At 39.4% G+C, this 15,361-nt stretch overlaps 1 protein-coding gene across 1 annotated transcript in view; it reads left to right on the forward strand.

Moving 5' to 3' along the window:
- The window catches only part of LOC111157566 (solute carrier family 25 member 17), a 48,624-nt gene extending 40,048 nt beyond the window's left edge, over nt 1-8,576 (forward strand). Inside the window, 5 exon segments of the mRNA XM_022519083.1 lie at nt 1,272-1,388; nt 2,718-2,863; nt 2,952-3,047; nt 5,076-5,158; nt 7,188-8,576. Of these exon segments, the coding sequence (XP_022374791.1) occupies nt 1,272-1,388; nt 2,718-2,863; nt 2,952-3,047; nt 5,076-5,158; nt 7,188-7,335 (590 nt within the window). The 3' untranslated portion in view covers nt 7,336-8,576.
- The last annotated feature ends 6,785 nt before the right edge of the window (nt 8,577-15,361 follow it).

The following is a 15,361-nucleotide window of genomic DNA, read 5'->3' on the forward strand; positions in this document are numbered from 1 at the left end:
GGGGTGGGGTTATGGACATTGGGGAGGGTATGTGCTATGGTGAGTGCTGTGAAGTGTGTAAACCTGGCGATTCACAGACCTGTACCCCTGGGGATAAAAATATATGTTTATAAAAAATAAAAATAAATTAAAAAAAAAAAAGAGGTAACAGTATCTTACTTTAGCAGCTATATACCACAGATGAAAAAATAGGATTTTAATCTCTTGGCTGTTTCATCCAGCTTATCTTTGGTTGGACTTGTATTTTTTGAATGGTGTGTTTTGAGATTCTGTAAACCAAAACATTCTTCCTCCTGTTGTGTTTAAATGACGTTTAGTAAAAGAAGATTTCTCTTCCTTAGGATTATGCCTCTTGGTTCTTCAAAGCCTGGCTAGAGCTGGATAGCTTGATGTGTGGTTGTTTGCTGAGTTTGTTCATTGGTTCATTTTTTCAATATTTATTTAACAAATATTTATAGAGTATATACTATGTGTCAGGCATTTTGTTACAACTCTATCTGGTATTTTTTTTTAATCATTCCAGGACTGATGAGGAATATTTTAATATCTCAAGATGGTGTTAACTTGGGATCATGTGTTTTCAGAACAGAAGCACCTGGCTCATTGTATTGTTCCACTCTGAGGCAACATTGGGGGGCCAACATCCCCATCCTTAAGCTTGTAAGGATCATGATGCTTGCGAAGCTACTTCAGACGTTTTGTGATGGTTCATAACCACTGCTTGCTGCCTGCCTATCCTAATCCCCTAAGTGATGAGGAACTCTTCTGTGAGCCTCTAGTCCCTGGTGAAGCTCTTTCAAATGTCACCACTTTCACCCACCTGTCACCCATTGTACCAAACCCATACTCGCTTAAAACCATGTAAGCTACTTACGTGAGAGTTGCAAATTCCGTGTTTTCTTAGATATTGTCATGGACTTAGTATGTGATCAGTAGGCCTTATTAAAACTGTTATTTTTAAAAATATACTTAGAACTAGATCAAAATTGCTACTTTGGATGCTATATAAGTTGACAAATCATTTCCTTTCATAGAAATGTGGAAAGGTACTGCTGCCAGCCATTTTACTATCAGCAAGGCTTTTGAATTGCTTCTAACAGTAGTGGCTTGTGTTATACCCTGTCACAGAGCAACACCTTACCTCAGGTCTCCCAGTAGGTCACTGGCAGAAGTATAAATGAAACATTGGTCCGTAGTCCGTAGCTTTAACATAAGACAGAACAGCTTACAAGGTTACATTTTGCTTTCCCTTTGTCTTCTCTTTCTTAAAGGAGTGGTGAATGTGTTGCTAACAACTCCGCTCTGGGTGGTAAACACCAGACTGAAACTACAAGGGGCAAAATTTAGGAATGAAGACATTGTACCAACCAACTACAAAGGTATTATTGGTAAGTGTTTGTTGGGTGAGTTCCTATTTAAGGAGTTTCTTTTCTCTCTGTGTCTGGAATTTATTGCCACAATTATGTTGCATATCAGACGGCCTCAAATCTCCACGTCTAATAGTAAGCACTTGTTTAGCTCATGTGTCTGCAGATTGACAAAGATTTGACTCATCTAGGCTGGGATCAGCCTACACATACTCTTCTCTTGGTAATGGCAAAAGCACAAGAGGACACGTCCAGTTGTAAAACCCCCCGTTTGCCTCTCATTTGCTAACATCCTCTTGTTAGCAAAGAGGCCAAACTCAACGTCAGGAGGTAGAGAAGTATGCTATTTGTAGAGTGTTGGCAGGAGGGGGTCAAGATTTCTAAAGAATAATCTACACTGTTCCTTTTTGCTTTATTTTTTTTAAGATATTATTTATTTATGACAGAGAGAGGTAGCAAGAGATGGAATACAACCATGCGGGAGCTGGAGAGGGAGAAACAGGCTCCCTGCTGAGCAGAGAGCCCGATATATGGGGCTTGATCCTAGGATACTGGGATCATGACCTAAGCTGAAGGCAGATGTTTAGTGACTGAGCCACCCAGGCGCCCCTACACTATTCTTTTTAATGTTGTCTTTGGATAAAGTTATCGTTAATATCTCATGACTTTTAGCTTAATAATACCACGTTACCTGGTTCTCCTTTCCCATGTGTCCATCTTTGTAATGAGAATAGTGGTTTTCTTAGAAGCCATATCCTAAATAATGGATCCCAAGGTACTATCTATTGTTGTCCTGGGCTTTGCTGTGAAACACATGGGCTATAAGTTCACAATTCTCTGTAAGACAGAGTTCTCAGTCATGGTGGTGGTGATTATTTAGGAAAACCTGACCATCTAATGCCAGATTGTCAGGAAGAATTGCCTGTAATTTAAGTTGGTCTCTCAGTAATGTGACTGTCAGTGTCTGATGATTATCAAGAAGTTACCTGATGGGGCGCCTGGGTGGCTCAGAGGGTTAAAGCCTCTGCCTTCGGCTCAGGTCATGATCCCAGGGTCCTGGGATCGAGCCCCATATTGGGCTCTTTCCTTGGTGGGGAGCCTGCTTCCTCCTCTCTCTCTCTGCCTGCCTCTCTGCCTACTTGTGATCTCTCTCTGTCCAATAAACAAATAAAATTAAAAAAAAAAAAAAAAAAAAGAAGTTACCTGATGAATATGCCCCTAGACTGTCATTGCATGAAGGAAATTTTAATAGAACTGTTATGATTTGTGTTTTGGGTACATTTGAACAAAATTCACATTGTGTTCTCCAGTTAGGGAATTGTTGTCAAAAGTCCTTGATTTCTTGCTTAGATGCTTTTCACCAGATCATTCGAGATGAAGGAATCTTGGCTTTATGGAATGGCACATTTCCTTCCTTGCTGTTGGTCTTCAATCCTGCCATCCAGTTCATGTTCTATGAAGGTTTAAAACGGCAGCTTCTAAAGAAACTAGTAAAGGTAATCCCTAATTTTGAAAGCAACAGATAATAATCTCTGACACTCTGTTATTTGGATTGATGTGGTTTGCTCTCTTTTGGCTTTCCAGCTTTCTTCTTTGGATGTGTTCATCATTGGTGCAATATCCAAGGCAATTGCTACTACGGTCACCTATCCCATGCAGACAGTACAGTCCATTCTGAGGGTGAGTGCTGGCGGTCTTCCTGCATTTAGTCAGACAACATTCGGAAGTACATGGTTTCTCTGTTTAAAGCAATGTTAATAAAGCAATAAAGTAGTCAGTCGGTAGGCTATACCATTTTTCCATTTGTTTGGTCATCCGTTGGTTTCCTATTCGGTTTGGAACAAAGTTTACATTTGTAATTTCTTAGGTAACATAGTATCTCAGAAAACCCAAATGTGAGAGGAGGTTCTTTAATGACTTTAGGAATGTATAAGCTTGTTTCTTTCTCATTTAAGTTGACTTGCTTAGGTTAACCCTACAAAATCAGAAGTTGATTTGTTTAGTTCATTCAGGAGGAATTGATTTACTTTTCCTGAAGTACTTTGAAATTTCTGGAGTTCTTTTTTTCATTCAGTTATTTATTCATCAAAATATTTATTAAACACCCACTCTGTGTGAGGAGCTGGGTATACATGGTAAGTAAATATCATAATCCCTGTCCTCATGGAGGTAACAGAGGAAAGAATGACAGATAAATAAGCAAAATAAATAGGTAATTATAAGTTGAGAAAAGAGCTATCATGGAGGTGAACTGTGTTCTGTAATTTGGTAGAGAGGGGCATGGTGTGGATCTTCTTAGACAGCGTGATTAAGGATTGGGCTCCTCTAAGGATGCGTATATAAAAATCAAGACTTAAAGGAAGATAAGGACCCAGTTGTCAAAGAGCATTCTAGGTAGAGGGAACATGATATGCTAAGAGGTTGGTGATGATAGAACTGAACAGAGGCCACTCTGGCTGGAGAGTGGCTCAGGATGAGATTGGAAAAGTAGCAGGGAAGGCTATAGGTGAGGATTTTAGATTTTATTCTCATCTGAGTGGGAAGGCTTTGAAGGGCTTTAAACTAGGGAGCAATGTGATCTGATTTACAATTCAAGAAGATTCTTGTAGCTGTTGTGTGGTGAATTGGTCCTAGGGCTAAGAGATAAGGGTAGGGGGGCGATCAGGAAAGGACGCCATTTCCATAGTACAGGTGAGAGGTAGTAGCAGTGGAGAGGAGAGATAAGACGTGGACAGATTCATGATCTATTTTGGAGAAAAAATTCAAAGTATTTATTGATAGATAAAATGGCGGTGATGGTGAAAATATCTCAGTTCAAAAAATTCATTACCTTCTGTTGAAAGTGTTTCTGCTGATGTGCTTTTTTAAATTGGTATTTAATATAAGGGAATTCGGTAGCATCTAAATAAATGTATTTTGATACTTTTATAATGTAAGCATATAACTTGACGAGCTTAGGCTGCAGTGGTTCTAATTGATTAGTGTTTATCAGAACTTTCTAAAGGACTGGAGGGTAAGCCATACCATCAGTATCTAAATCTTCATTGTGGCCATTTTTGTTTTCTTTTGAGGTAGTTTTTTCCCTATAATTCTCTGAAGTGAAAATTCCCATGCTTGCTTCATTAAAAAATATTTCTTATTTATTTATTTATTTATTCCTTCATTCATTCATTCAGTTTATTTGAGAGAGAGAGCAGAGGGAATGGGAGAGGGGGAGGGACAAGGAGAGAATCTGAATCAGACTCTATGCTGAGCACAGAGCCTGATACCGGGCTTGATCCCATGACCTGAGCCAAAACCAAAAGTCGAATGCCCAATCGACTGAGCCACCTAAGTGCCCTGAAAAATATTTATTTTCACTTATTTCACTAAAAAAGAGAAAATTCATGAAATCTACATAATTGGATATTTTTATTTTTTATTATTATTTTTTAAAGATTTTATTTATTTATTTGACACAGAGAGAGAGAGAGAGAGAACACATACACGGGGAGTGGGAGAGGGAGAATCAGGCTCCGCGACAAGTGGGGATTCCCAATGCAGGCTCCATCCCAGAACCAGGGAGCATGACCTGAGCTGAAGGCAGATGCTTAACAACTAAGCCACCCAGGCACCCCTCAGATGTTTTTATTACTGTATACTATAAGACATTACTCCAACATAATTTCCTCCGCAGGTAGAAATTCATCTGTTTTTCTTCTTCCCCAGTTTGGACGTCACAGACTAAACCCAGAAAACAGAACACTGGGGAGTCTTCGGAATGTTCTTTATCTTCTTCACCAACGAGTAAAGTGAGCTTTTTTTTTTTTTTTTTAAGATTTTATTTATTTATTTGACAGAGACCGCGAGAGAGGGAACACAAGCAGGGGGAGTGGGAGAGAGAGAAGCAGGCTTCCTGTTCAGCAGGGAGCCCGATGTGGGGCTCAATGCGGGGCTCGATCCCAGGACCCTGGGATCATGACCTGAGCCTAAGGCAGAAGCTTAACAACTGAGCTGAGCTGCCCAGTGTGCCGTAAAGTGAGCTTTGTAGATGCTTCACATTCTGTCCTTTCAGCAGCCATCCCTGCCAGGGAGTAGCCGGATCTGCTTAACTTGCGCTACTGCCTTGGCGGTGGCAGCCTAGAAACCTCTCCTTGTGTGCTGTGCTCAGACATTTCTCGTTTTAGGGCAGCATTTGGGGAAGTTACGGAAAAACTTCAGGTCTTTGTAACTTAGAAATGTACAGAACTCCTTTAGAGAAGGAAGCCTCCTAGTGTAGAGACTGTTCTGCAGTAGTAGTGCTGCTGGCAGTGGCATATCCTGTGAGCTCTCTCGTAGGTAGAAATAAACAGATAATAGACAGTAGTAGTCCTAGAAAGGGGGGTTAGGAAGAGTAACAGTGATTATTGTAATGATGACAGCAGTGCTGTTGATGGTAAGAGTAGCTAACATTTTTGAGTGTTTGCTTTGTGGTAGCTCTGTGCTTCAAATGGGTAATCTCACTTTATCCTGACAGTGGCCTTATTTAGAGATTCACACTTTTTTACAGATTCCATTTAGAGAATCTCAGGGGTGTGAAGTAAGTCAGGGGCTTCTTTGAAGCAAAAGCTGCTATAACTTTATTACTGTCCCTGGATGTTGAAAGTAAATAAATTTATTATAAAACAGAATATGCTTGGGATAAAAGAAAAAATCAAAGATAAAGAACTGGCATAAAGTTAAAACTAAATGCTCACCATACCAAGTATGGGCAAGAATGTGGAGCAACCAGAACTTTGTGTGCTGCTGGTGGGAAAATAAAATGGTCCAATCATTTTGGAAAGTTTGGTATTTTCTTCAGAAGTTAAACATTCAGCTATCATAGGACCTAGCCTTTCCTCTCAAGTTATATACCCAAGAGAAATGAAATATGTCTGTGCAAAAACTTGTACACAGATGTTAATAGGAGTTTTATTTTTAAGAGTCAAAACCTGGAAATAATACAAATGTCCTGTCACTGGGTGAGTAGACACACAAGTGACTATCTGTCTACATAGCACATAAGAAAGGACGTACTAATACATAGAACGGCATGGATGAATTTCAAAATAATTGTGCCAAGTGAAAGAGGTCAGACAAAAAAAAATTCATACCATATGATTCCACTTATATAAAATTTAGAAAATGCAAATATAGTATTCCCCCCCTCATCCACAGTGTCTCTTCCCATGGTTTCAGCGACCCACTGTCAACCACAGTCTGAAAGCCCATGATCTTTCTTCTGACTTAACGTCACAAGGTCAGTAGGACCTAACCACGTCCCAATATCTGCTTCGTTCACCTCACTGCATCTCAATTCGTCCAAACTAGAGCGAGAGGGAAGACCACATTCCCATAACTTTTTTTTTTTAAGATTTTATTTATTTATTTGACAGACAGAGATCACAAGTAGGCAAAGCAGACAGAGAGAGGAGGAAGCAGACTCCATGCTGCACAGAGAGCCCTATGGCGGAGCGCGATCCCAGGACCCTGGGATCACGACCTGAGCTGAAGGCAGAGGCTTTAACCCACTGAGCCACCCAGGCGCCCCTCCCATAACTTTTATTACAGTATATTGTTATTCCATTATTAGCTATTGTTGTTAGTCTCTTCTTGTGCCTAATTTATAAGTTAGACTTTGGATGGTTCTGTATGTATAGGAAAAAAATAGTGGGTTCAGTACTAACTGCAGTTTCAGGCATCCAATCGGAACATATTCCCCTGGGGATAAGGGTTGGCTATGAGAGCCTGCTTCTTTGATGCAGGAGTTGACTTTTATGAAGAAAACCTGTTATTTTTTTTTTCAAACCTCTTTTCTTTCAGGCGTTTTGGAATCATGGGACTCTACAAGGGCCTTGAAGCCAAACTGCTACAGACAGTCCTCACCGCTGCTCTCATGTTCCTGGTTTATGAGAAACTGACGGCTGCTACCTTCACAGTTATGGGGCTGAAGAGTGCCGGCAAGCACTGAGACACCTCACACTGCGAAGTGCAGAAAGATGCTCCAGATGGGGGGTTCCTTCTGTGTGAAGGGAAGTGATTCTCTTTTTACTCTTGCTGTGTAGACCATGAATTTTACCGTCATTGGCTGGAGAAGCATTGAAGGGTAAACATGGGATATAGCCAGCTGGACCTGTCCACAGCTTAATTTTTATGATGGCTGGTTGAATTTTGTGGGGGAGGTTAGTCTAATGGTCATACCAAAAAAAACCAAAAAGACAAAAAAATTACTGAAAACCTGAAAATGAAAGTTTGTGGGTGTTTATTGTTTTTCTTAAGGCGAATGGACTGTTGCTCTCATGTGTAATCTTTTCAGTTAAAATCTTTCCGAAATTTACCAGCTGTTCTTTTCCTCTGAACTCTCTCCCCAGATTCTAGGGACACATTTAATATCATATAATTCTCCTCATATACTTTTGTATGTTTTACTCTTGGTATTTTCCTCACTAAAAATACTGTGATTGTGCCGCAGGCATGACTATTTCTGTTGAGTTTTCCTCCTGCTTAAGGAAAGGCGTCTTCTTTACTACATGAGCTATTTATTTTGTGGGAGAAATGAAAATGACTAATCCCAAGTGATTCTCTTATATACTATTTGTGAACATCACTTATTCATTAGTATTTGACATAATTAAAAATATTTATTTTGAATCACCCCTTGCATTACAAAAGGCTTGAAGTTTTTATGTTCATCCATAGAAGCCCCATCAAGTCAAGCCCCAGTAATAAACTGTCAACACAAAAGACATTTTTAAAAGTTGCCCTTTGTTCAGGTACCATATTGGGTTTACAGCCAGCTCGTAAAAATCATAGAAAAGGGAGAAGGACCAGGTACCTTGTTTAGGCTCTGGAATATTCTCTACCTTTACAGAGTCCTGGTGGAGGCTCTCTCTTTCAAGAATAAACATCTGATTGAGGTTATTTTTCTTTGGAGACATTTCTTACTGTCCTACTACTCAAAGTGTATGCATCAAGCAGCAGCACTGACATCACCCGGGAGCTTGCTGGGCACACGGTCCCAGACTCTTCTGAATCATTGTCTGCAGTTTAACAAGATCCCCGGGTGATTCACACTCAAATTCAAGTTTGAGAGACCTTAGAGCCCCTGACTCAACAGAAGCTGTGATTGGTTTCAGTGATGGAAACCAAGACAAAGATTTTTCTCAAAGGAAAGTTGGACTAATGGATCAAATAAACAACCTCTGAGAAGACCAAGTGCCCCACATCAACCTTTACTTTCGCCTCATAGCACATGTGAAGGTGGTTGGACTTTTATTTTGCAGCTAGGGGTGAATTTAGGCCTCTCAAGCCACCCAAGAAGCAAACTCTGGTCATTTGAGAATAGCTCTTTGGGTTCCTGTAACTTAATTCTCTTCGCTATAACAAAATGGCATGTTTTTCATTTATAAATCTAATTTGGTGGGAGTCATAGAAAGGAACAATGAAGTGTCTATGGACTGCAGTATTTAGTTCAATATTGAGAGTGGAAATTTCTTTCTCTTATTTCCTCTCTGGTCCCTGCGGTAATTTCAGAATATGTGATTATCAAGTTCCTAATAATTAGAAGATGTTTGTGTTGTTCTAGAAAGCAAGAATTAGGAGGAGCTCCTAATCTGGGAGCTAGGCTGAACACTCATCCCCTATTGAAGACAGAGAATTGGCCCCAGTACTACTTTTTATTTTACTATAAGGTTTGTGTGTGTCTGTGGCAAGGGTTGGGTGGAAAGCACAAAACTTACTTTTTTATACAGGAGAAGAATGATCATAAAAGTGCAGTGTGTGTGCTTTTGTTGTTTTAATTAGGCAATTCACTTTAGAAATTGAGTTTTGAGCTCAGGTTGGTATGTTAGAATAATTTCCAAGTCAAATTATATAGTTAAATGAGATGTTTATAATGTGAAAATCTGTTTGATGCTTTTTTCTGATTTTATGAGCGAACAATTTAATACTGAGGTTTTATGCTCCCTGTGGAAGCTTACAGACTCACTAGTTGAAACTAGGTAATGACTCACCCAGTTTTGGAAAACCTTTGATTAATAATAAGTTATTTGAGAAACTAAGGAGCTGAAGTGTATACTGCAGAAATGGAAATTTTTGGCTTTGATTCTTCATCCAGCTTCTCTAGAATGAGGATAAGTGCCTTTGGGGTTATATTAGTGTCACTGCAGTAGAAAATTTAATTTCTGTAAGTATTTAATCTGTGTTTTGAAGTGGACACTGATGTTTCTACCCTCATCTGTTTTACAATTAAGTTTGAAATGCAGAAGTAGGATTGATGGTAAGAACATAGCAGTGGGAGCTAGAATCTGGGGTTTTATTCCCAGCTCGACCACCGGATGACCAGCACATTACGTCATCTTATGCTTCAGCTTTCTGATGAGTGAAGATAATACTCAGTACCCACTTGAGAGGATGTTTAAGAGTTAATGATGTCAGCTAAATCCCTTTGTGATCGCCAGAGAGGGAAAATCTGAGTGAAACTTTGACCATGTCTAGGTTTACGTAGCAGTTTCTCTTCTTAAAGCTTCAGCACTTTCTCATCTTAAAACTCCCATGTCTCTGTGAAGGACAAGGAACAGTGTCCCCATTTAAGGTACGATGAAGTTGAGACAGAACTATCAAATGACTTGCCTGGTTGGAACCAGGACAAGAGTGGAGTTTCCTGCAGTCAAGTGTAAGGATGGAAAGAATGGGTTCTGGAATCAGACCCAGGTTCAACTCTGGCCCCACTCCTTACCAGCTGTGAGAACAAGGCAATTACTGAACTTGTGTAAAACTCAGTTTCCTCAGCTGTGAAATGGAGGTCTTGATAAACTACCAGTAATTGTGAGGATTAAAAAGATGATATACATAAATTGCTTAGCACAGTGCCTGCCACATGAGAAGATCTAGATAAATGTTAGCAACGACTTTTATCATAACATGATTATTACTGTCGAGGGGGCTGGTGGTTTGAATAGATCACACCAGTGAGTGGAAACACCCTGGGTTTTGAGCCAGACCTGAGTTCACATTTTCATTCTATTGCTTAAGAGCATCCTAGCCACAGACAAGCTTGCTCACCTTTCTGAATCTGTGTCTTCATCTGTCCAATGGAAATGATTACCTCACAAGGCCAAAATATATGTACAGATATCTATATAAAGATATATATATCTTTAATCCTCAGAACCGCCTTGCAAGGTAATCCTTTCTTTTGGACAGATGGAGAGATATATATGTGCATCTGACACATTACATGAAGTATATATGTGCTTAATGCTGTTTTTTATATTGAGCTATAGATAACATTGTATTGGTTTGGGGTGTACAACATAATGATTCTATATATGTGTATATTGCAAAACAACCACCACAATAAGCCTAGTTAATATCTGTCACCAAAACATCCATCAGATAAATGCTGTTTGAACCAAGAAACTCAGCTAGGTTTTACTTTGGGGCAGCCTTTCCTCTTTCCATTTGTTTGATTGTGACTATTTCTTTTCTGGGAGACTTATTGGTCTATTTCCTCAAAAGAGAAGTCAAAACCATTAATTTCATGTTTTGTTCAATATTCAAATTAAGCCCCCCAAATATTGATCAGTTAAACAGTAAAATACAAACTGGTTCAACAGCAGAAGGTCACTGGCTGAGTTAGTGTCTCATCTTAGCTAAGAGAAAAGTGAGGAAAAGTGTCTCATCTTAGCTAAGAGAAAAGTAAGGAAAAGCTAAGAGAAGAGTGCCTTCATGGAGCCCAACACTACACATCTAAGGAGAGCCCTCCCTCTGGGCGGGTGAATTACTTACGTGGCAATGATGAATGTCAGCAGGATACCAAATACGTACAAAGGTTCAATTATAGGATATTTACATATGCACTAAATGTAACTGTGACTTGCAGGGTTTTTACCACCATAGGAGTGAAAGGGCCTTGGGTTCATGTTGTTTATGGGGCATACTGGTAGCCACTGAAAAGTATGTTCAGTGGGACATAATGGACAGGAAAATAAGTTTTCCACAGACTGGGCAAGAGAAGGAAAGAAAGAAAGTTACTGTTTAAAGACAGAAAGTGAGGGGTGTCTGGGTGGCTCAGTCAGTTAAGCGTCTGCCTTCAGCTTAGGTCATGATCCAGGAGTCCCAGGACCAAGCCCCATATCGGGCTCCCTGCTCAGCTGGGAGTCTGCTTCCCCCTCTGCCCTCCTCTTTTTTCTCTCTCTCTCAAACAAATAAATAAAAATCTTAAAAAAAAAAAAAAAAAAGTGAAAAGGAAATTACAAGATGGAAATGGGAGTAGGAGGGCTAGCACAGCCCTCAGAGAAGACATGCCCAAAAATGGGTGACAGGCACACAGACTGGGCCTCAAACTGTTAGAGCCCAGCAAATGAGGTCCAGCCTGTGATAAGGTAAAAAGGGAAAGAAAACCTGGTTTGGAACTAATCGTGAGAATGGGTAAGGGAACCTCCATGCATTCAGTGCCTATAAAATGCCAGGCACAAAGGATTTACATACATCTTGAAAACCTTGTAGTAACTCTAAACAGATGAAGTTCATTCCTGTTCACAGATAAGTTAGTTAATGCTTAATGAATAACTTACCTGGGTCACACACCTAGTGAATGCAGTCCAAGATTTAAAATCTAAGCTGACTCCTGAAATGTATGCACTGCCACACCACATTCCTCAGCTGTCCTTAAAAGGAAGGCTTCTAAGCCAATATGTGGCTGGTTCTAGGTACTCTTTTACAACATAGAGGGGCATATACGTGAAGATGTGTAATTCTTTCTGTAATGAACTGTCTGCACCCCAATACGACACCACAAGTTTCAAGGGAAGCCTGTGATCTCTGTGTCCAAGGGTGGTTCCTTGAATCTATGCTATTTCTTGTCTTAGTATCTTTGTTTATGCTTTGTGTTGTGTCAGGAATCTTTCCCTACTATCCCTGGTGAATCCCTACCCAGATGAGGCATCAGCTCTCCCTGGAAGCCTTTCTGGTACTCCTTTCCACTCTCTCCCCCACCCCTGAAAAACATTTGCACTCCTATCATTTTTATATGTGTCTTGTCACTGCACCTACTACATTGGATTTTGAATTGCAGTAGTCCATCTGTATCACTGTCTTCCCCTAGATAGAAGTTCTTTCAGGACAGGAAATGATCTTTCAAGTAGCAGAGTATCTCATTCATGGTAGGCACTCAGTCATTGCTGACTTCCTCTAATCAAATTGATCTGTTAATTTAGAGTTTACATGTGTTTAGGGGTCTTGATCTCGGGGTCATGAATTTGACCCCACGTTGGGTGTAGTTCACTTAAAAAATACAAAAATAAAAAGTATACATGTTTTTAGAATTCTTGCACTCTGGTGTTTTCTTGGTTGTTGGTTTTCAGTTTTTCAGATTTCTTTTCCTTTATTCTTTCTTTGCTTTATTTGGAGTCATCAAAATTCTCTACCTTGTGGTATCACCAAATTCTTTTGTGTGTACTTCATCCTTGTTTTGCTTTAGTTTCTATAGAACCCATTGGCAGAGTAGATGGCCAGCCAAGTAGATGGCCAGCCAAGATTCCCTGTGGAGAAACTTTTATTAAATTGCAGATTCCTATTCTAGGAATAACATTTTATCCATTTATTCAAGAAATATTACCTATCATATCTAAGCACTATGCCAATTACTGGGATTATCCAGTCTCTCCCTTCATATAGCTCATTGTGCAATATGGGAGACAAACAAAACACAACTCAGAATCCTACCACTGTTGAGTTCTGATGAGAAATGTTTAAGTGTTCAGGAGTTGCTTTAGGAGCATGGAGAGGCTGGGGCTGACTCAGTCTTCGTCTGCATGATCAGAAGGCAACCTATGAATTAGCAACATACCAAGAAGTGGGTAAAGGACCTTCTTGACAGAAGAAATAAGTAGCATTTGCAAAGTAGAAACAGGATGATGCTTTGTACCTTGTACATTGAATTAGATCCAGACACGTCTCAACCTAGATCTTGGAGTTGAACACATGTTGGAATTGGGGAAGGGTAAAGTATCCTCAGGTCACTGAGAGCCTACAGCAAGGGAAAAGAGGTGTTCATGGCCCCCAGTTCTTGATAGTTTTGACTACAGTTACACTTGGATCTAAAGAAAAAAGATACATTCCTATACTCTATGAGTTTAAAATCTAATTTTATACATACTTTGAAAATGAGACATAACACGAACCATTTAGTTCCACCTCTATGAAGATAGGCCAGGAAGAGCAGTTTAGGGTTACTGTGAACTTCTGTTACCATATAGACTTACACTTTATCTGGATCATTATGGAAATGTTTACTTGGAAAACAATTTGGAGCCTAGTTGAGGCTAAAATCCTGAATACTTTCTTGTGCATTTGTTAGTGTGTTAAAAATTTAAAAAGCAGGGGTTCTGGCTGGCTCAGTTGGTGGAGCATGTGACTCTTGATCTTGGGTCATGAGTTCTAGTCCCATGTTGGGTGTAGAGATTAATATATATATGAAAGCAATGAAGACTTAAGGGGAATTTAAAAATTGAGGAAGTCTTCTGTTTTTTAATTTGCAACTAAGTGTGACATTTACAGGGTTTTTTTCCTAACACATTCATTCTCATTTTATTCTCTATTGTGAGATTTATTTAAATTAATTCTTTATTGTGTAGGTGGGGAAATTCAGACATAGATCTGACTTAGGTCACATAGCAAAAGATTGGAAGTCAGAAATAGGAATTTAGACCTCCTGATACTCTATCCAGCAATCTTTCACTGGGTTGTACTGCTTGGAGATAACTGTATTTTCTATTTTGGTTTAAATTTTTTCTTTTATTTTTTATCTTTTCTTATAAAAATAATACATAGTCAACCTAAAAATTTCAGAAAATATAGAAAAGAATGAAGAGAATAAAGCTATATTCATATATGCCCATACTCCTAATGTCTAGAAATCACTGCTAATATTTTAGTATTTAGCATCTATTTTCAGACTTGTTTATATATGTATATGTATCTATATGTACACAGGGATATGTTTAGATACCAGTTTTTTATTTTTATATTTTTATTTTTTTTTAAAGATTTTATTTATTTATTTGACAGACAGAGATCACAAGTAGGCAGAGAGGCAGGCAGAGAGAGAGGAGGAAGCAGGCCCCCCGCTGAGCAGAGAGCCCAATGTGGGGCTTGATCCCAGAACCCTGGGATCATGACCTGAGCTGAAGGCAGAGGCTTTAACCCACTGAGCCACCCAGGCGCCCCTAGTTACCAGTTTTTTAAAAGATTTTATTTATTTGAGACAGACCACACGAGCGGGGTGAGGAACAGAGGGAGAAGGACAAGCAGACTCCATGCTGAGCAGAGCCCCACTTGGGGCTTGATCCTACATGCTGGAGATGATGACCCGAGCCGAAATCAAGAGTCAGTTGCTTAGCCAACTGAGCCACTCAGATGCCCCTACATAGGTTTTTGTTTTTTGTTTTTTGTTTTTTTAAATGAAATCAAGATATACTATAGGTAGGGTTTTTTTTTTTAAATAAAATCAAATTACCTAATTTTGTCAAATTTCATCTCTAATGTCAAATATCTGCATCATAATTTTAGTTGCTTCATAGAATTGTACTGTGTGGATGTATCCTTATTTAGTTAGGCTCCTATTAATGAACTTTTAGGTTGTTTCCAATTTTTTTTTTAATCAGTATGCTTTCTTTTTAAGATTGTATTTATTTATTTGACAGAGAGAGACACAGCGAGAGAGGGAACACAAGCAGGGAGAGTGGGAGAGGGAGAAGCAGGCTTCCTACCAAGTAGGGAGCCTGATGTGGGACTCGATCCCAGGACTCTGGGATCATGACCTGAGCTGAAGGCAGATGCTTAATGACAGAGCCACCCAGACACCCAGGTTGTTTCCAGTTTTTTGCTTTTATAAATGATGTGATAAGATCCTTAATATATGCATCTTTCTGCCCTTTTCTGATTATTTTGTTAAGAAAAATGTTTAGGGATCTAGTTACTGGGTCAAAAGGTAT

Source organism: Enhydra lutris, unplaced genomic scaffold, assembly GCF_002288905.1.
Source record: "Enhydra lutris kenyoni isolate GAN:26980312 unplaced genomic scaffold, ASM228890v2 scaffoldscaffold55, whole genome shotgun sequence".
NCBI classification, from domain to species: Eukaryota; Metazoa; Chordata; class Mammalia; order Carnivora; family Mustelidae; genus Enhydra; species Enhydra lutris.